We start from the raw sequence: 20570 nt of genomic DNA on the forward strand, positions 1-20570 counted from the left end.
TGTTGGTGAATCGACTTAACTGGCTTGATTTTGTTTTTCTTTTCTTTCCCGAGCAACTTGAGACTTTCTTGAAACTTAAAAGGAACAACTTGAGACTTGCACACATTTAACTTACTTCCACCCCTTAAGTGACCCAATGCACCTGCTTGGGGCTGTGTGCTCTATTCAGCTCCAAACAAATAATGCTTCATCAATACAACACAACCAACCAGTCTGTAACAAGTTTATCTAGTACCAAGGTCGTTTGGAAGCTTGATAGACAAACTGTCGCGCCCTACCCATTGGCTATGTATGCTAAATCATTCCATTGCATGTGTCTTCTTTCTACATGAACCAATTGCATCTCTCTGTTGTCTGTGCATTTCTTGAATGTACTGTGCGCATTTTTTTTTACATGGACTGGAAAAGCTGGAACACTCTCATGGAGTGATTCATGAAAACTTTACTATCCATACAAAATGAAATGGAACGTGATGTTGTCACACAATCAGCCTGGAGTGGCCAATCTGGAGCATCGGGAGAATTCTCAGTGGGCCAGCCTACTTTTATTCAATTCATACAGCCTGCGGCTTAAGATATCCTTTATTTGTCCCGCAATGGGGAAATTAGAATCAGACTTCAGAAAGGAAAACGCTGGGTAGGGGGGAGTTTTTTTTTTTTTGTTTCTTTCCAAATGAACAAATAAAGTGCCTTAGGTCGATCAAAATGTGGTATCATCATTTCATTCCAATTACATGTCCATGTTGTACAAGAAGGGTAGGCCATTATAAAAAATAAATACATATACATACACACATGGATGCCTTAACACATTTAACACAAAGCTGATGAAATTAATGTGACAGCATAGACAATATATGATTGCATTTTTGACTTGACTTTAGCATGTTTCAAAAAGTTGGAGAATTTCAGTGTGGCCCTCAAACAAAAAAGCGCGGACATCCCTGATTTACAGACTATAGTTCAAAGGAGTTAAAAATCTGTTACCTGCAGGTGCGTGAAGTACGAGGAGGATGGTAGCGTCTTGCGCAATCCGAATTAATCCCGAGAATGAAGCAGCATTCTTTTTCCCCCCCTTCAGCACTGGCTACACAGGAAGCTTCAAAGGTTACAATGATGAGAAGTGAGCATGTGTAACACATTTACAAGTACCCACGTGTACGCACCCTCCCTCTTTCTCTCCCACTCAAACACGGCGCTTCCAGTTGGAAAGACTTCACACAAAATATTTGACTGTGTGGGCACCAGATCAAAAAAAAAAAAAAAGAATATTGCTCCTGGTGATATTTCTAATTTGTTGAATACATTTATTGCTCGTGAAACTAAATAATTTTCAGATAATCTTGTGACTTTGTCGTCCTAAAAAAGGTCACTGTGAATTTTTTTTAATGAATTTCTTCTCATGACACTTTCTCACTGTTGTATGCACGCATTTTTACTTTTGATCCTTATTTTTATGGCCATTATAATATGACGTTTTAAAATGACACTTATTTTATATAGACTTGATTCAACCAGGTAGGTCAGTTGAGAACCATTTCTCAGTAACAATGGCGACCCGACTGTTGTTTCACTCAAAGTTTCATGATTTTATAAGCAAGTGTATGCAGGAATAGTTGCTACGCTTGTATTATTGTCCATGTTTTATGTTGTGTTATGTTGTATTATTTTTGTTACTTTACATGAAATGTTCTGTAAAGCGCTTTGTTACAGATGCGGCTGTTGTGAAAGCACTATATAAATAAAGATGCATTGTGTTGAATCGTACTGGAACACTATTTATTATCTTTCCATTAAAATTACACATTTTTATTCAATTTCATTATTTTATCCTTGACAAAAATAAATATTTGTTTCTTAAAATATTCAGATTTGATTCTTCTAAAATGTACACCGTATTTCTGTCAACATCATTTTTTCCCCCCCTCAGTCATCAAAATGATTTCCTGGCGTCCATTCGATAGATCAACTGAGAATATGCAGTGTCCTGGTAGTTACTGTTAGTGTCGCAAGCATTAAAGAAAAAAAAGACCGGGGGTAGGGTTGCCACAGACATTTTCAAAATCATGTCTAAATAAATAGAAATTATGCCTGCGCGATGCTCTCTTCTAGCTGTAGAAATCCAGACCTTGTCTGGTTTTATCATCACAATCCTGTTCTTTGAGGAAGCTCAGTGGACGCTCGGGGGAGACGGAGTCGGCAAAAGCCCGCAGGAGGATGTCACCAGCGGGCCCGGAGTGCCAAAGACTCTCCTTGATTTGCTGGTTCTCCCTGGTGGCCGCCTGCCACACCACCTCCAGCTCCTCCTCCACATCGCTGTACAAGAAAAAGTCACATCATGAGGTGCAACTCCTTGTCTACATGTGCTATCGTTGTCTTTTTTGACACATTTTTTCTCACTTTTGCGATTCAGTTATTAAAACGATACCATGCCTTTACTCATAATTTATTCCCCCCAAATTTTGACTTTTTTCATATTCTGATTTTTCCCCCGTGAATTATACGGTACATTTCATTCATTATTTTACAATTTCGTACCAAATAAAACTGGACATTTTTCTTGTTCTATGTTATTTATTTTTAAAGTACATATTTGTCACTCGCCCGCTTTCATGTCGCGGCTCTTCCCCTCCCTTTTTTTCCTCTTGCCTCTCCTCCTTCCTCCTCCAACGGGAGAACTTTTGCCGTTTTTCCGCCTCGTCCTCTCCTCTGTTCTTCATATGTGTGTCAACAGTGTGTCGTTCCTTTCTTTCGCGCCCCTCTCCAGCTTCTCCTCTTTCAACTTTTCATCTTTGTTCCTCCACCCTTTCATCTTTATGAAGTCATTTCTACACTCGCTCTTCCCTGTCCTTCAGTCTTCAGAAACTGCAACAATTTCTCTTCTCTGTCCTTCGCCTCCTCTCTCTTCCATCTTGAACTAATGCTCCTTTTCCCTCCTCCTTTATTCGTAATTTATTCAGTTTCTTTTTCCCCTCAACACCATCAGCTGGATCACTCGCTCTCCCCCTCACTCTCCTGCATCTGTCTCTCCTCCTCTCTTCTCAATCGTCCATTCATCCTTTTGCGTGTTTCTCCCTTTCATCTTTTTCTCCTCTTCTACCCTTCCCTCCGCTTTCTCTCCTCCTCTGAGATCCACTGCAGCTCTCCTCCTTTCCCTGCTACTTTTTGAATTTAATTGAATTGATTCAACTATTTCATCTTTTCCCTTTCTTCCGCCCTCTTTCTCGCGCTCCTCCTTTCTCCCATCTCACACTGTCGAGCGCATCACTCTCTGTCTCGCTCTCTCCACCTCCCTCTCTCCTGCATCCTCCTCCCTCAGCAACCATCACCTCTTTTCTCCACTGCATCAATCGCTCCTCCCTCTCCTCATTTGTTGCCTTTCTTCCTCCTCCTCCTCCTCTCCCTACCGTTTGGACTGCAGCAGCCTCTCCTCCGCCTGCTGCCTCTCTCCCAGCAGCCTTTGCAGGTGGAGCATCTCCCAGCGGTGAGAAGCCGCCTTGTCCGCCGCATCCTCCTCCAGCGCCGCCAGTCGGCTGGACGCCAGCCTGCGGTACACCTGAGACAGTGAACGAGACAACGAGAAAGAAACGGAGAGAGAGAGGGGGTTGCCATGAGGGAGGTGGATGCACATGGAGGAGGACGACGTTGCAGCAACAGTACCGGAGCAAGGTGAGTGCTGTGGTGATAGGTGCAGACGTCCTGTAGCAACAGATGTGCATCTCTCTCTCTCTCTCACACTCACTCACGCACACGCACACACACACACACGCACACACGCGTTCAAACAGGTTATGTTGACCAACTGCCTCAACCAAGTTGACCTGATGATGATGCTTTTAAGGAGTGATTATTTTGAACATGATGTTTGTTAAAGCTGTAACTAGGGGCTAAGCATCCCATGGGAATCGTATCCATCCATTTTCTCGAGAACTTGTCCTCATCCCAGTAGACTTGAGGGTGAGCCGGGGCCTATTTTAGCTGCCCTAGCATATTTGCGATTCATTTCTTGTGGATATATCAAGGATTTTGGGGGAACCTGTCCTGGGTTATTTATTTAAAAACTCACCTGGCCGCTGCTTGTGTTTAGGCCAAAGCCCCATCCAACACCAAAGTATTACTTTGGTATTACACAGGCAGAGGTTTTCTTCTTAAAATATTCCTGTACTTATTATCGTAGGCCATTGCAACATTATGCATAGTTGAAATATTAACATGATTTATAGTTGAAACTCTCCTTGAATAAAGGGAAATAAAAATGTAGCAATGGTTGGATTTAAATATGTTGGAAGAAAAATGTTGAACTCAAATTATACTCCAGTAAAATCTTCAAATTTCTAGACCCCATATAGACATGTCTGTGTTTTTTTGGGGTTTTTTTCCAAATAGTGTTGAAATTTAGTACTGCATTGCTGGGATAGCGGCAAGATTTAAATGTCGTGGCTAACTTCACTTAAGTGTGCTCTAGGAGATTTTTTATTCAGTTTTAGGCACATAGGCTAATCGGTTTCATGACCCAGTATCAAAATTTAAACCCTGAACTACAGAACCGTGACGCAGATACGCTAAGCGCTCACTCATTGTGCTGCATGGAATCTCCTCATTTATTATTTTTCGTCGTGGTAATTATTCATTCTTGACTTTGCGACCAGGCTCAGTCCATAGGTTTTCGCAATTCAGCGTCACGATCTGTTGTACTTGTTGAAAATTTGGCGACAAATTTTCTATGCGGAGTTTGTTGTGGCAGAAGCCCTAAAGATGTCCAAAATCTCGGAAAAAGGGGAGCATTTACTCCAAAATGACAGACTACTTGTGCTTTTCACAGAGGAGTTCATCGACTTCTGTCAATTGTGTTCTTCAGGCCGGCCTTCCACCAGACAAAAAGATAATTGCCTGCAGTGAAAAATGTCAATTATTTTGTGTTTCTTTCCCCCTCAGGATGACAGCTTATAAAGAGGAGATTATTTGCTCTCACTTGGTGGAATGATGTTAAGATGTGCTTTGTTTGTACTGTAATAGTAGTGACCACAAACACCTGATTTTTTTCTGTTAATACGAATCACTTAAAACGCTTAGTATTGATAGTGAAGGGGACATAGTATAGAAAATGTCCTTATTATTCGGTGTAACCCCCCCCCCAAAAAAAACGCATCTGAAGTGTGAATCTAAGTAACAAACCAAATGGCTTTTACATGGTGCTAACCGGTTGAAAAATGGATCCAACAGATAGCGGCTAATCCAAAAAGTATGTGTGAAATGTGTCACGAGCCAAGCAGAATGAATGGGTCTTGGCACGCCGGTGGTATTTGCGCGTACTTAAATGTGGGTCATTCAATAAAAAAGGTTATTTTTTCGGTGTAAGGACTTCTAATATAGAATATTACCCCCCAATGTAGTGTCCCTACACTGTCACATACTTTTCCCATCTGTGCACAAGTTTCCATACTCCCTCAGCGTAAGAAATATCTGGACTGATGTCACAGCCGGGCCCTCACAACACTTTGACTTTGTTGTCACTTTTTTGAGTATCTAACCAGTGTCATGTCCATGCCAGTTTACTAGCATGAAACTGAGCTACTTTCCAAAGGTAAAGCTCTGGGGTTGTTTTAAATCCACAAGTTGTAATTCTCTTTTGTTTTGTAAATTTCAACTGGTAGAGGCATTAAACAACAAACCGTTTTTTAAAAATTTGTCAATATTTGCTGAACTGACGCTTTCTGTGAAGTGAGAACTGGGTTCACTGGGACACAGCTCATATTTTAAGTTGGCACTGATGTCAACGCAAAATTAATAAATGAATCATTCATCCAAACGACGGTGTTGATCTTGAAATACTCGTAGATCGTGTTACTCGTATCTCCACTGTATTTGTGTTTGCCGATGTGTCCACTGCATGCGCCACATGCGCAGATCCACCAAATGTTTTATATATATATATATGCATATATACACATATATATATACATACATACACATACACACACACATATATATCTATCTATAAATAAAATACCGATTATAGGTCAAGTTAAGTTTGCTTGGATCCATGCAGGTTGAAATGATAACTGTGGTCTTGGGTGGTAGTTGAAGCGAGCGAGTCCCGAAGAGCGCACATGGTTTCAGATAAAGGTAGAAAATGGGGATGTATAGATTACGTCTTGGGAGCGTTCTGGTTCTTTAAGAGCTCATTTGGTAAATGACAAAGGCAATGAATGCCAAAGTGTCCATCAGTTCTGCTCGGGTGATAGACTGATGAAGTGACATGATGGCTTTTATGGAGGCATTACAGGCGAAAAGCAATTGTCTTAGGGACGGGGGAAATTGAGGCTTTTAAACGTAATACAAACCCATAAACAGCCCACATGAAAACCATGGAACATTTGTGAAAAGGAAATGAAAACAAACATTTGATAATGGGTCCCCAAAATGGGCTTCCGCCTCATGATACCTCAAACCACAATTGTAACCCCAAATTCGACCCCTCAGCCTGTTTTGACATTGTTTTCCATGCCAAGCCGTCAATATAAGTCCTCGACATGAAACCAGTCCATTGCGCAAAAAACGTTGTGGGCCGCTGCCCTAACATATAACCCCAGTCCTTATCCATAACCATAACCATAACCCTGACACCACCTACCACTTGAGCCATAACCCTAACCCCCTAACCCTACATACATTGTTATTGATCCTCAGTCTGTCTGCTTCAGAGCTCGGCTGGAAGATGAGCTGCCCTCAGGTTGAGTTGGAGGAAAAGGAGCGCTCTTCATCTGAGGAATTGGAATGTAAAATCTGCTATCAGCGCTACAATGCACACAACCGCCGACCCAAACTCCTGGACTGCCTCCATCGGGTGTGCGCCCGCTGCCTGGTCAAGATACTCTATGTTGCTGATGGCACAGGCTGCATTTGCTGCCCGTTTTGTCGCCACCAAACCCAGATTTGCGAGTACGAGGTATCGGCCCTGCCCGACGATGCCAATATCATGTCCCGCTTAAGGCCACGCAACAAATCCTGGAGCTTGGGCCCCAACCAGGAGGTGGTCCTCTCCCCGAAGAGTTTCTTCTCGTCCAACCCGTCCCGCGACTCATCCAATTGCCTCTTTATCACCATCATGGACGTGCAGAGGGAGCCGCAGCGCTACCCGAGTCCCAACAGCAGCTCCGACTTGGAGCGCAACGTGGAATCGCTGTCGGCGGGTTCCAACGGGCAGGCGGACCAGGACTCCCTGACCAAATTCTGCAACCACATCCCACGTATCCTGGTGTGGCTACTGGGCTTCTTGTACTTTGGCTCCCTGCCTCTTGGGATTTACTTGCTGGTGATTCAGAGGGTGACTCTTGGCATCGTGTGTGTCAGTTTGGTGCCGTCCAGTCTCACGGTGTGTCTGGTCTACGGCTTCTGCCAGTGCTTGTGCCAGGGCATGTGCGATTGTTCCTCCAGGGGATGAACGCCGGCCAAACAAAACCGGCAGTGGTAATAGGGACGGAGACAAATACCACCCTTCAGTAGAGTTTGTGCATTTAGAGGCAGGTCGAAGGCGTCCACTCTAATAGGCTCTCGATGTATTCCCACAAAATAGTTAAAGCATGTACAGTGAAAATGTACATTCATTTCTGGAAGAGTGTGGATGATCTGATGAATGTGATTTACTGAATGGTTCAGACATTTCCAATTAAGATGCTGCATTTTTAGGAAAATCACTGTGGTGGTAAAGCTCTCCTATGTAAGGCTTATGTTTTTTTTTTCAACTTAGGTTTTTACCTCATTTGATTTTCTGCTGTTCCTGCTAACAACAACAACTTGGTGACTCAATAAATTGAGGATTTTCTTCTTTTATAATTGCCCATGAATCATCGTTGTGTCTGTTGGTCGTTTGCGCCAAGTGTATTATGGAGCATGAAACAATTTAAAAACATGTCTTAAAATACAAAAATACAATACAAAAAAAACATGGTTGTTTAAAATCAGCAAACCAAAGAGCCAATTAACTGACAAATAAGCAACAAACTAAACTTTCTAAGTAACTAACTGATTTGATCGTGTCAACAAGCAACTAATGGACCAATTGAACAATAAATTATCTACAAAACTAACTTCCAGACAAACTAACCAACAAACAATCCACATTTAAAAAAACAAACAAACAGTGAACAACTAATCAACCACACCAAATAACCAACTCACCAACCACTGAACTCAATGACAAACCAACTAACAAATAATCCAATACACTAAGCAAGTAAATAACCAAACAACTAGCTAAGCGAACCAAACGAACCAACCATCAAACCAACCAAATGAAAATCAAACTGACTACTTATTAACTAAACTCACTTACTAACCAACTAACAGCCCGGCAAACTAACTTACCAACTAAACAAATAAGCAAACCAGGGGTGCCCATGTCTGGTCCTCGAGAGCCCCCTATCCAGCCTATTTTAGACGTCTCCCCCCTTCAACATACCGAACTCAAACAATCAGTCGCCGTCAAAGAGTTGCTCAACAGACCAATGAATAACTTTATACATGCAAGGTTGCACAAAGTCAAAGCTCGAGTTGTTTTCCATTTCTGGCACAAAGGTTTCACCAATTTGATGAGAAACTTGTGACTCTACAGTTGCCTTGTGAGCGTTTCCGCACATTTTGTCCTTTTGACTAATAGGACACTGATCACTGTCTTGGCTCTGGCGATAATGACGTCAGGGTGACTAAGTGCCACTTAGCCTTTCTTGAAAAAGTCTTGCGAGGCTGCGTTGATTGCTTTGCTTTCGAACCAATATGAGCCTTCCAAACCACATACTCCACTAATCCGCTCTCATGTTCGATTGTCGAATGCGCACATCGGCTTCGTGTGAGCGAGCAACGCTTCTTGAGAGATGAACGCAAACTAAATTGCAGTCCTCACTGCAAAGTCATGGCGTGCGAGCGTGGTAATGACTGGCAAGCGGATGCTAATGATCCTTAATTGGAGTCAGTAGCCTGTATAACAAACAGCTCATATTTCCTTTCACTGTCCTGATTGTGCTCGTCTGGCCACCGCACAGTCATCAAGGACCTCGCAGGCGTAATGAACCCTCTAGAGAAGGCTGTTTTGGTGACGGCTGACGTTCATCAATTGTGTGGTGACCGACAAGAAAAGACAGGGGATTGCTGTGAAGTACACCGATCAATACGAAAACATTATATGTTTGCTAAGATTTTTTGTGGAGGTTCAAATAGAGCATTGACGGGCACGTTTTTTTGCTCAAGTGCCGCATTTGGTTTTTAAAATGGACGTAATAGAATCTGCAGTTAAAAAAAAAAGAAGTTACAATGCGCATGTTGAATAAGTAAAATAGTGAATTATAATATTAAATAGTTTCAATATTATAATAGCAATACTAATTAATTTCACTTGCATTAATAAACACCTTACTATGTTTTTTTAATTGTATGGCAAACTATTTATTTTGACAATACTCCTTTTGCAGTATTTAGAGTAAATCAACTAACCAGTGCCTTAATGATATGAATAATAATATAAATACATTTTAATTCACAATTTATGTAATAAAATCAAACTAAAAATACATGTCAAATAATGTATCTTACAAATTAATCTTTAATGTTATCATTTACTTCATGATTCAACAAACAACTTACTTCATGAGAGAAAATATTTTTTTGGGGGGTGGGGGGGGGGGGAAATCAATGCACAACATACTAAAGGACTAAAAGCTCAGTGTGCAGCCCATCTGCAACAGAGCAACTCACCTTGACGCGCTCCTGCAGTTTGCCGAATCGGACGGTCCCGTTCAGGATGCTGCCGATGAATCCCTGTTTTTCCTGCTGCAGTATGGATGCCTGTGGAGGAAGTGGAGGGGTGACAGGAAGGCAAGAGTTGAGCAACAGAAACTTCAAGGAGATAGTGACAGCCGGCCGAGACTACAATCACCATTCATTAACTCACCGACATGCGATATTTTCTGTGGAACCCAACGAACAACGACTTGCTTTGATTGCACTTTTTTATGCCCATTCACATATACAGGCATTTGTAATTTTTCTGTCAAATCTTAAAACATTTGTTTATTATTTAGCTATGAATGAGCCCAAAACATAATCATGGCTAATAGGAAACCAGGACTTGCTATTTTTATGGTTTACAAAGCAGCTTTGTGGATTTTGTTTTCCAATTAAAATAATCAGGAAGCCATCTGTTTCAAAAATAAGCTTGAAATGATATTAACGTGTTTTGGGATCATGTTTTGGGGCTTTTTTGGACTTAAGGTTGCCTTAAGATATGAGTTGAAATGGTTAAGTGATCAGACTTGTCCGTTCATATCTCAAATCGTCTTTCCCAATTAAAATAAATGGCAATGTAATTAATTTGTTCCAGCCAGCCCACAGACAGCGGCAAAATTAATTTTTTGAAAACGTTTTTTCATAATAAAAATTGCACTCAACATTAGTGTACTGTATAAACATAACAAACTTGGCAACATTTGCTCTCCACGTAACCTGCAAGAACATCAAATGCTGTGTAACCCCACCAACCAATATTGTACTTCCACTACAAGGAATTGAAGATGAAAAAAATAAATAAAACTCAGCTGAGAGATGGGTCATATTCATACATCGGATAAATGTCATAGTACCTGTATATCAAAGAAATTATGTAGGCAATTGTAAACATTTTATAGGGGACACATCCATAATTCGCAAATCGTTGCTAATCGCTTTTGCACTTGGTCTACAACCCCTTCAAAAAGAAAATGTCAACCTTAAATTGCGGTTAGATGTTAGGAGAATAATGCCTCGAATGGCCCAAAGCCGTTTTTGTGCACAACTCGGATAACAAGCGACAACACACTCTTAACTACTGCACTTACGTGAATTGGCTAATTTCATGCTCCATCTGTACTGGCATGTGTCAGGCTGACCTTCTACACATGACGTGCTGCCGCTTTTGAAAAATCTGAATGTGGTGACATTTCAAAGTGTCGTGCCGCACACGAAACAGTCCAGTGTGTTCTACAGTGCCACAGTTGTCACAAAGGCAAGGACTCCACAATGGTATACACAGCAAAGTGGAATCTATGTCTTTATTTGTAGTTATTATCGACTGAAAACATTTGGATTTGACACCAAAATTTGAATATGGGTTTACATGTTGGCTACACACATACGGACAGTTAGGCTAAATTAATTTTCCCACTGGGACATGATATCGTCTACCTGCACATGTTCTTCGAGTCCCTGTTGCTCGGCTGCTGACTGATGCTACGTTTGTTCCAAATCTGAGGCTACACTGCTTCTGTCCACCATGGCCAAACTTTTCCCAACATTCTTTGCACTCAGTCCTGTTAAAAAATAAAAGAAAAGGTATTCACTGCTCTTCACTTTGATTTTTGGGGGGTCTTTTTCCCCCTTCTACACACAGCATTCAATAATGAAAACACCATCCAGAAAAGTTTCCAGTTACATAATCTCAACCCCACACTGAGTTTCTAGGGCACCCGGGCAAGGAGAAAATTTGCAAACCAGAGTCCAGTCACCGGACTACATGTACTATTACAGTACAAGTAAAATCATGCGAGAGCCAAAATATGAGCGGAGCTACAGTGTGAGCAAAGATTAGCGTTGTGCAGTTTTAGCTTCTTTTTCCCAGTTTTAGCTTCTCATAAGCGGCATAAGGTAGTCAGTCAAATATGTAGCTAGATTTGTTGCTTTTCTGAAAATGAGTCACTGGAGGGGTTTGAAAAGTTGCTAAATTGGCAACACAGAGTAGTGCTTGTTTTGTTTCAATGCCCGAGTCCTGACACCAACACACACACACATACACATTATGGTAACGGTGGGCATAGTTAGCATTTGCATGGGACACTGAGTTGATTAAGAGCAGTGTCTGATATGTAGATGTCTAGTGTTTTGCTATTCTTAATTCTTTGTATATTTTGTCCAAAGAATATCAGTTTTTATTCAGACATCGGAAATTGTTTTGACATTGCCGAAAAATTGCACAATGTCAACTTAAAGTAGATGAATATTTAACTGTCATGGAAATGTAAAAGAAGGTACCTGTTGTTTATAGTAAATTGAAAATCCATTAAAACTGTTCAGTGCTGTATAACTTGGATAACAAATGACGACACTACTTTTCTTCTTCAAAAACTTGTTGAAGTCTGTGTTGAAGCTTCCATTTCCACACACACACACACACACACACACACACACACAAAAAGAAAAATAGGCCCAGTGAATTGAGCTCCCGCCTGATCGGTTTCATTTTTGCGTAAGGTCAGGCAACACAGCGGTTCAAATGTTTATCTGTCACTTCAGAGGTCTGTGGTTGCCAGTGTGGGATCTTAAAACCTTTAAATCCAACTTCAAAGTTGGATTTAAAGGTTTTAAGATCTTCTGATAACATGTAGCGCCATAGCGTCATAATACCCAGCATATCAGGCCGAGACAAGAAACAAGGCCGTCCTTTTTTCGCGGATGGTGCACATTCCTAGCTCTTCAAACATTTTGTGTGGGTTTTTTTGCTTGTTTTTTTTTTAAACCACCGTATTATTTTCTATTGGATTCCGGCTCCATTGCATACAGTGTGCATCACATGTACTATGCATAGTCATCTCGCACCATGTGTACAAGTTGGTCACGCTCCTGCGAGATGCGATCCGCCACAGAAACAACGGCTTCCAGGTAAGTGCGCGTCTTGCCCTCCTTCAGCACGCACTCGTCCTTCTGCTGCTTCAGTGCGCTTAGATGCCTCTTTGTCCTTCTGCAATTGATAAGGGTTAAAACGGAATCAGTAATTGTCCGAAGAAAGCAAAATCAGCAGATGATATTCCATCGGCAGATAGCGGCTAGATGGATGCATAGATGGATGGCTACACGATGCATCATAGCCGGATGATTGCTCGATAAACGGAGAAGCTGCTCAATACGAACTTGCGGTCACATTCACCTGTTGGCTTGTCTGCTCTTCTCTAGCTCCTCCTGCGCCCTCTCCACAGCCGCCATCAGTTTAGCATTGTCTGCTCGCAGGCTTTGATTTTGATGGCGGAGGGCTTGCGCCTCATCCTCCTCACTTCTGTTTTTGCTCTGCTCCTGTTCTAGCTGCCTGAAAAGTGTGATAAGAACCAGAAAATGGAACTTAGTGCCGCAGGGGAAAGCATGCCGCACCCAATGCACCTTGAAAGCAACTCAACTGACTAAATATCACTTCGGACCAACACCTAATTTGGATTAATGCGATATTGGTACACTTTTTATACACTACAGATTAGCATTGAATCTTCCACAATCTTGCCTTGGATTTCTATCGTCAATTCCATTGACTTGATGCTGGGTTTGTGTTTTGAGAGTGACTGTTAGAGTCCCCAAATCAACTTTTTTTTTTTGCGCTCATCAATTATATAATGTATATTGACCATGGAGTAAACAAGCGGCTCAGTCTGTTACACCCCCTCCGTAGCCAGTTGGAGTTGCAATAGTCGTCTTTTTATCCATTTTCAGGTTACTGATTACCAGCATGGGATTTAGTTTATTTGGCACACTTTGTCATAGTACTAAATTTTTTTAGGTCATAGTTTGTCACTGCTGATGCCAATCACAGCCAGACCTCACTCAACCCTCTTGTCCCTCACAACCTCAGTGGAACCTGTGAATGCCTTCTTCAAACATTAGTGAGAAGTGGAGCAAGAGTCTGGCAGGGGTGTGAGTTACCCATGATCTCTGAAACCAAATCATGTCCAGTCAACAGAGGTTAACACAGGTTGACTCAAATTACGCAGTAGAAAACAAGATTCACCTGAGGTCAAGTCAGAAAACCGTAGCAAAAGCTGTGTTCAATTATTGATGTGACTTAAAAAGAAAAAAAATGATGATCTTTTTCTGTTGTCAGAGTGTTGTGTGTTACATTTTGGAATACGGAGTTGTGATTTCCTTTCCGGACGCATTGTATAACAGTTAAGATGATGATATCATAACCCGCTTTGGCAGAGGTAGTGCAACGCCCTACCGCCTGAGCTTCCCGCTGATGCTGCAGTGCTCGTCCCAGGTAACGGCGTCCTGGAGGCAGGTCCTCAGAGTGAGCACCTCCCTTTCGCTTTGCTGTGCTTCCCTCCTACTCTCGTCCACTTGCTCCTGCAAACGCTGGTTGTCTGCCTCGAGCAGCATCAGCCGCTTGGACACTCCGGACACTGCACAGGGGAAGAATGGGAAGACTGATAGATGGAAGGACAAATAGATGGATGACAGATGCATAGACTGACGATGGACGTATGGCTGGATGGGTAGGTAGATCAGAGACCTTCAGACAGGTGTTTGCTGTGCTCGGCCTCAGTCTTGGCATTCAGAGCCTCCAGCTGCTCACTCAGCAGCTGATTCTCTTGCAGCACCAGCATGGCCAGCTGCTGCACTTGGTGGCTGCACACATTGACACAAACACAACTTCCTTATGCAATTTTCATCATTTTTAACACATTCTGTTTTCCGACTTACAATTTCAAATCTTACTACAGTGGTACCTCTACTTACAAGCGTCTCTTCATGAGAAATTTTCAAGTTACGAAACGCCGCAACTGGAAAATATTGCCTCTTGGTATGAAAGAAATTTCAAGATACAAAACATAGAAATACAGTATGGGCTGCTACTCGCAGCTCTGAGTTTCCTGAACGCAACATACTTGGAGCTGCTCTGCCATTGGCTATCCCCCGAGCATCATCCTGGCATCCGATTGGCTAAGAGGGACCACTATGTATGTGTCTCTGTGTGTAGATAGATCCATGATGTGTCTATGCAGCGTCCTCATCAATCGCCCCTCAGGCAATGAGGTGTTCCGACAGTTTTACGTAAATGGGAATCACCCAGAAAAAGTGTTCACCAGTCGGGCACTCGCTCACGATGCTGATGTTTGCCTTGGATATTTTCAAAGGATTGTTAAAAGCCGACAAAAGCAAACGTCCTTGGATCAGTTCTTTACAAAACGCCACGAATAAAAAAACACTTCTGAGAGAAAACATGAACTAAAGAGGGCAAAAAACGATGAGGATGCAGTTACATGTTAAATGAGCATCATTTTTATTCTTTACTCTGCACAACTCTCATTTAATGGGCAATAATCAAATTCTAACATGTATTTGTTACATATTTTGATGCATTTTTATGCTTTATAAAACATGTATGTCAGAATTTGGGGGTGGGGAGCTTGGAATGGATTCGGGCATTTACATGGAAAACGTGTCTCTACTTACAAATTTTCTAGTTAAGAAATTACTTGCAGATCACATTAGTTTCATGAGGTTGTGTCTTGTATTTACCATTCCTCTTGGCTGAGGCCTCTAGTCTTCTTGGCCATTTCACGGTGAAACATCTCATTTTCTTTCACCACCTCCTCTACGTGTACCCGAAGCTTCTTCACCTCCTCCTGCGGCAATCAATCACATTCTGTGGTCAAGCTTGATAAAACTAATTGGCTTAACCGTGATGCGTCTTACCTCAGCAGTGCGTAGGAGAGCGTCTTTCTCATTCAACATATCTTCGTAGGCCAACATCAGAGGAGACAAATACTTCATGTCCACCTAGGCCAAGGACAGACGTCAACAGAGTACAACCTAGACTGGTTGCCAGCCAACCGCAGGGCACATGAAATAAACATGTACACTCACATTTATTTCATGGCCCCCCCCCACCCTTCATATTACGAATCTTAAAATGCAGCTATTCCCTTAAATTGCTCGACAGCCATTTTGGAAAAGGCTTAATCATTGTAAACCATTTTGTGATAACAACACAATTGATATGCCACCACTAACACATTTGAAATGCGTCTTGGCTCCTCCATTGCTATCTTTAACAGCTGACACTGTCGTCTTGGCAACAACCGAGAGAGCCTGTGAGCCATCAACATGACTTTCAAGATAAATCGCCTGATTTATATGCAACAATTATCGCAAAGAATTGCAATAAGCTTACTCCGAGCAGTTTTCATCAGTTACTAACCAGCCATGGAGGAGGAGAGCCCGTCTTTGGTAGGCTGCTTAATCTGGAGCTCTGCAACACAAATTATAACAACACAGTCAACGAGAAATTGCAATTTTTGTCAAATTTGTGCAGGAATGCTCACGACCTGACGCCAGACCGAAATGCTGTCAAATGAATTGAAATGGAAGTGGTATTTGGGAACATTAAAAATGAGTAAATTATAGTACTGGTAGTAAGAATTGATTGACTACCAACTTGCAAACGGTTGCTTGTCAAACACATGGCAAGATAGCAACCTGATTAAAGGAGGCAAGCACGTTAGAAAATCTACGAATGGGTGTTTGTTGTGGCTGTCACTGCAGTACGAATGTTGTTGTTTGTACCTCCTGCTTGTTGAGTATCCTGTATTTGGTCTGGTAGGCGCTCAGCTCCACACTGAGACGATGGACGGTGCGCTTGAGAGCGTCGTTTTCATCTACTAGCTCCTGAGCCTGCTGCCTTGCGTCATGTAGCTCTGCTCGCATGACTGAAGAAAAAAAAAACACAAAATCAGTTTATAGTATGAACCCTCTGGGCTTTATGGAGGCCATTTGGGTTCACCTTGTCGGTAGTTTAGTCTGTCTGAGTTTGTAATTTCCAACTTCAGCTCTTTAATATATGAATAATATATTGTTTACATCAAACTGTACATTTAAGCACTATCATAGCTACGTTTAGTCAATTGAGTCCCTTGAACAATTACGGTAAATTTCTTGTTATCGACTGGATGGAATCATACTGAAAAGCGCTTATAAATAAAATGTATTATTATTATTATTATTATACTGTTTGGTTAAAATGGGTTCCACTATTGATGCAACACTCGAACATTTTTATTGGTTTTTGTTTTCTAACATGGGTGATCATTTCTTGGACAATCAAGCAATTTCAAGTTGAAAGAAATATGTACCTGTAGGCGAGGTCCTGATTGGCTGGGCTCGCCCGCGACTCACTTCCTGTTCCAGGTGTCGCAGCTTCTCCTCCAGCAAGGCGTTCTTCTCTGTCAAGGCTTTCACTGCTTCACAGTCCTCAGTCAGGACTTTGGACTGGCGAGGTAGCTTACTCTGCGCTTTTGGCTCTTTGGGGTGGCTAGTGGCTGCACAGGAAATGGATGACAAGAAATGTTTTGGAATGCGAGAAGAAGAACACTGTGGAGGTTATAGATGCCTACATGGCATGTCTTCCTTCTTCTCTGTGGAGTCTTTTCTCTTCTTCAGTTTCTTGCTGCCACTGGCTTGAGGAAGCACATTGATGTTTTCCCTCTGGAATTCTGTCAAAAGTCATTCGACTAATCGTTAAAAAAAAGAAAAATAATCACCCAAATCAATGAGTTTAGACATAACAGAACTTTATAAAACCGATCTCTTGAGGGCATACTGTACAGTATTTACATGGTTGCGTAGTGCACGATATTATTATGCACCCTCTTCAATTTATCTTTTCATTATCTTGGAGTGTGCATTCTTGCTTTTTCTGGTTTATTAATAATATATTTTATTTGATATTAGTTTAATTAAAAATGTCCCCCTTTTCCCACCGACAGATGGGTACACTCTGCAAATGAGTTCAAGCAAATTTGTGATTATATGGGGGTGGGGGGTTCACAGAAGGAAGAATTGAGACCAAGGAACGCTATATTCTTTTCCCCAACTGCTCAAGACAATATTGTGATGATATTAATAGATGAAATATTGGAAAAAGACTCACCTTGCAAGGGCACTAAGTTTTACTGTTGTCAACTATGCCTGCACGGTATCGTTAATAGAAGTGTTGACATGACTTCAAATAGGAACACTGTATTCTCCTCTGTAGTGATTGTGAGATTGCATGCTTTCTTCTGGATGTATGGTGAATGACAAGCATCAACTAACTGGAAATCTTGTGTGACAGGTGATTAGTACCTGGAGAAGATTCCCTGCTGGTCAACATCGGACTTGACTGAGGCAAACTTGTCTGGAAAGCAAGAAGAAACATTGTTTGTAATAATACTAACTTTAATCACTTCTAAGTGAAACAGATTCGTTTGATACTTGTTCTGGGTGTCATTGAAGTCTGAGGCTAGTACCTATCCGTCGTACTGTGTAAAATAGCGCCACCCGGTGTCGTTGTTTGGTTTCACTTCATTCACAAAGGCTCCCAATGTCAAGGTTCAAGACTCACAGGCGTGTGGTGACATGATTCAATGCAACACCAAAGGGTACATTTTTTTGTGTGTTATTAATTTTCCAGTAACACTTTTTTCTTGGAACTTCTTGCTTATGAGATTTGCCTTTTTAGTGTTTGATATTTAATAGAAAGTACAGAGTAATGCTTCAATATGCTAAATTTAATGTGTATATTATTTAAACTTGCCTCACGGACCTTCATAAGGTCTGTGGCATCAATTTCTTTTAGTGTCTGTCCAACTTGTTGGTTAATGACCTTTATTTTGTCATTTTGTACACATGATTTTTCCCCCTGTTTTTTAGGACAAACTGATTTGTATTTACCTTTACTTGTTTTATCATTTATTGTTGCCTTCTTCAGAAGTTGTCAGCTGAGCACTGTGACGTGTCTATCATAAGCATCAGCTGGTTAAAACACACCTGACAGCGCTCAGCTGACAACTTCTGAAGTAGGCGTCAGGGAACGTCAAAACTAGTAAAGGTAATACAAACACTGCCTATTAAAATAAAAAAATATTTGTCCAAATTGCTTTTGCTGAGCTCGTCTTTCTTTGTTATATTTAATACAGAGAAGGATTCAATGTGCATTCAGACTTGTCAACTGTGTTGACCCTCACTGAGTGCTTTAACGCCAAAGCGCAGACTAGTGCTTCCATGTCTGAAGACTTCTTCCGACTATCCAGAGTACGGTAGACATATTCCTCCTCCTCCATGCCTCCTCGTCCATCTTCCACTTCCTCCCCCTCTTCCTCTTCAGCAGCCTGGTGCTGCAGTTCCTCTTCGGAGTGATTAGAGGAAGACAGAGGTGGACGAGCCAGAAAGCCTTCTGACCATCGATCACTGAGGAGAATGGACAACGCAAGTTAGAATAAGGAAAATAACTAGAAAGGCTCTTCATGGCATGAATAGTTATGGAGGGAACATGTGTGTCACCGTGTGTAGATGTTGCGCTCAGAAAGCAAGCACTCTGATTGGTCACTCTCAGAGAAAGACCGGGGACGGGCCTGTGGGAGCACCCATGTCTGTCCGGTCAGCGAAGAAGATAAAATGGCAGCCGCTAAGGCCGATCTGCGGACAAACAAAACAAAGTAATTTGCCGGATAATATTAATACAGTATCTGCGGATTAAAGCAAAATAGACACCTGGTACTGGAGTAAATAAATCACAAATGTATACGGATTTAAGCTCTCTGTGACTCTGTCAGTGTAAGATGCAATTTTCCACACCCCTCATCCATGTTTCATTTTCCTCTTTTAAAGTTAGTATCATTGCCAGTACGCCGTCTGTGTTCCACCGTGGTGGGACAGGGTGTTTAACACCCACCATTCACTTCTGCAGGCCTGACAAGTAATACATCACACCAGACGTTTGCACATCCAATGCCTGTTACGTACTGTATGAATAATAGGTTGGAGAAAAGGCAGACTGGTGAGAAACAATAAAAGGAAGTAGAGGGAGGTGAGGAGAGGCGATTCGGGGTACCTGGGTCTCTCGGGTGAGGGGGCGGGACTGCGCGGGGGTGGGGTGCGAGGCACAGCAGCCTTGGGGGCGATCGAGGCGGCAGGGACCAAACCATGGGCTATGTGTTTCTACACACAAACGGACATACATGCGGGAGATCACACACAACAACACACACGAAAGCATATAGAGGCGAGTGTGACGACGCAAATATGGTAATTTCTTAATGTAGTGTTTTAGAGCACATTTGTCATGTCCGCTCCTGCCCTGTCTCGTCAGTCCCATCCCGTCTTTTGCTATGTCATCATTTCTTTACACATGTTGTGAGATAGGAAACTCCTGTGTAAGGTGACACTGTTGTTGTAACGTTACTCTGTTATACTGCTGAAGTTGTTTTTCGTTTGCTCGATTCCCTCTTTCCTCTCCGTTTACTCAGTCCCCTTTCAAACATTAGACATGCAACAACGTCAATACCAAAGTATACAAAAACAACTTTAGTGGAGTAACACTCACGAATTGTTTGTTTTTCTCCCTCCAGGGGTTCAGCTTCAACATGGCTGACGGTGTGTGTCTCCGAAGTATTTCTAACTTGTAGAAACGCTGTTATGTCTGGCGGACATTCAAACGCAACGCGCCTACTGTTATCGTTTAGCTGTTAACTTATTACAACAGTTTCCGGCTTTTAAGTGCAGTGTAGTATGTCGTTTTATGGCCAAATTAATGCTAATCATTCAGGCTGCTACTTGTAGCGTCTTCGTATCGAGACGCTTCTCCGCCATACCGCACCTCTCTTCATCCGCCGCTCGGATTGGCTCACCTCTTCCTCTCTGTCCAATAGGGGACGCGTTTGATTTTGCCTAGCAACCACCTCTCTTGGTAATTTTCTTTGTCTGTAGGTGGCGATAAGCTTCCATGAACAACACAAAAAATCTTA

General features: G+C 42.0%; 2 protein-coding genes across 7 annotated transcripts; one reads left to right on the forward strand and one right to left on the reverse strand.

The window, feature by feature from the left end:
- Positions 1 to 703: 703 nt before the first annotated feature.
- cep89 (centrosomal protein 89) lies at positions 704 to 20456 on the reverse strand. Of its 6 annotated transcripts, none has more exons than XM_052062483.1 (18): positions 20150 to 20455; positions 19658 to 19764; positions 19108 to 19242; positions 18792 to 19014; positions 17911 to 17962; positions 17181 to 17279; positions 16920 to 17105; positions 16354 to 16496; positions 15989 to 16039; positions 15484 to 15567; positions 15307 to 15413; positions 14297 to 14412; positions 14006 to 14210; positions 12950 to 13105; positions 12622 to 12763; positions 9751 to 9840; positions 3408 to 3556; positions 704 to 2316 (listed from the first exon to the last, which is right to left on the reverse strand). In XM_052062483.1, the coding sequence occupies exons 1-18, from the start codon at positions 20189 to 20191 to the stop codon at positions 2109 to 2111; spliced, it is 2295 nt and encodes a 764-aa protein (XP_051918443.1). In that variant the 5' UTR covers positions 20192 to 20455; the 3' UTR covers positions 704 to 2108. The 6 variants fall into 6 exon arrangements, 5 of the variants coding, with proteins under 5 accessions (XP_051918443.1, XP_051918441.1, XP_051918444.1 ...); XM_052062481.1 differs by having other exon boundaries at positions 16920 to 17123; positions 17169 to 17279; XM_052062484.1 differs by having other exon boundaries at positions 14006 to 14186; positions 20150 to 20454.
- On the forward strand, positions 3524 to 7586 carry zgc:165481 (uncharacterized protein LOC100073327 homolog). Its single transcript, XM_052062567.1, has 2 exons — positions 3524 to 3669; positions 6705 to 7586. Exons 1-2 carry the CDS (start codon positions 3624 to 3626, stop codon positions 7442 to 7444), a joined length of 786 nt encoding a protein of 261 aa, XP_051918527.1. The 5' UTR covers positions 3524 to 3623; the 3' UTR covers positions 7445 to 7586.
- Positions 20457 to 20570: the final 114 nt, after the last annotated feature.

This window comes from Hippocampus zosterae, chromosome 4 (assembly GCF_025434085.1).
Source record: "Hippocampus zosterae strain Florida chromosome 4, ASM2543408v3, whole genome shotgun sequence".
Classification (NCBI taxonomy): domain Eukaryota; kingdom Metazoa; phylum Chordata; class Actinopteri; order Syngnathiformes; family Syngnathidae; genus Hippocampus; species Hippocampus zosterae.

Bases quoted from the DNA above. Each gene is read 5' to 3' on its own strand.
- zgc:165481 (XM_052062567.1), top strand. From the start codon at position 3,624: ATGCACATGGAGGAGGACGACGTTGCAGCAACAGTACCGGAGCAAG. The intron at 3,670-6,704 runs GTGAGTGCTGTG...TGTCTGCTTCAG, and splicing joins AGCAACAGTACCGGAGCAAG to AGCTCGGCTGGAAGATGAGC.
- cep89 (XM_052062481.1), bottom strand. From the start codon at position 20,191: ATGTTGAAGCTGAACCCCTGGAGGGAGAAAAACAAACAATTC. The intron at 19,243-19,657 runs GTACCCCGAATC...GTTTGTCCGCAG, and splicing joins CCCTCACCCGAGAGACCCAG to ATCGGCCTTAGCGGCTGCCA. The intron at 3,557-9,750 runs GTGAGTTGCTCT...TCACTGTCTCAG, and splicing joins AACTGCAGGAGCGCGTCAAG to GTGTACCGCAGGCTGGCGTC.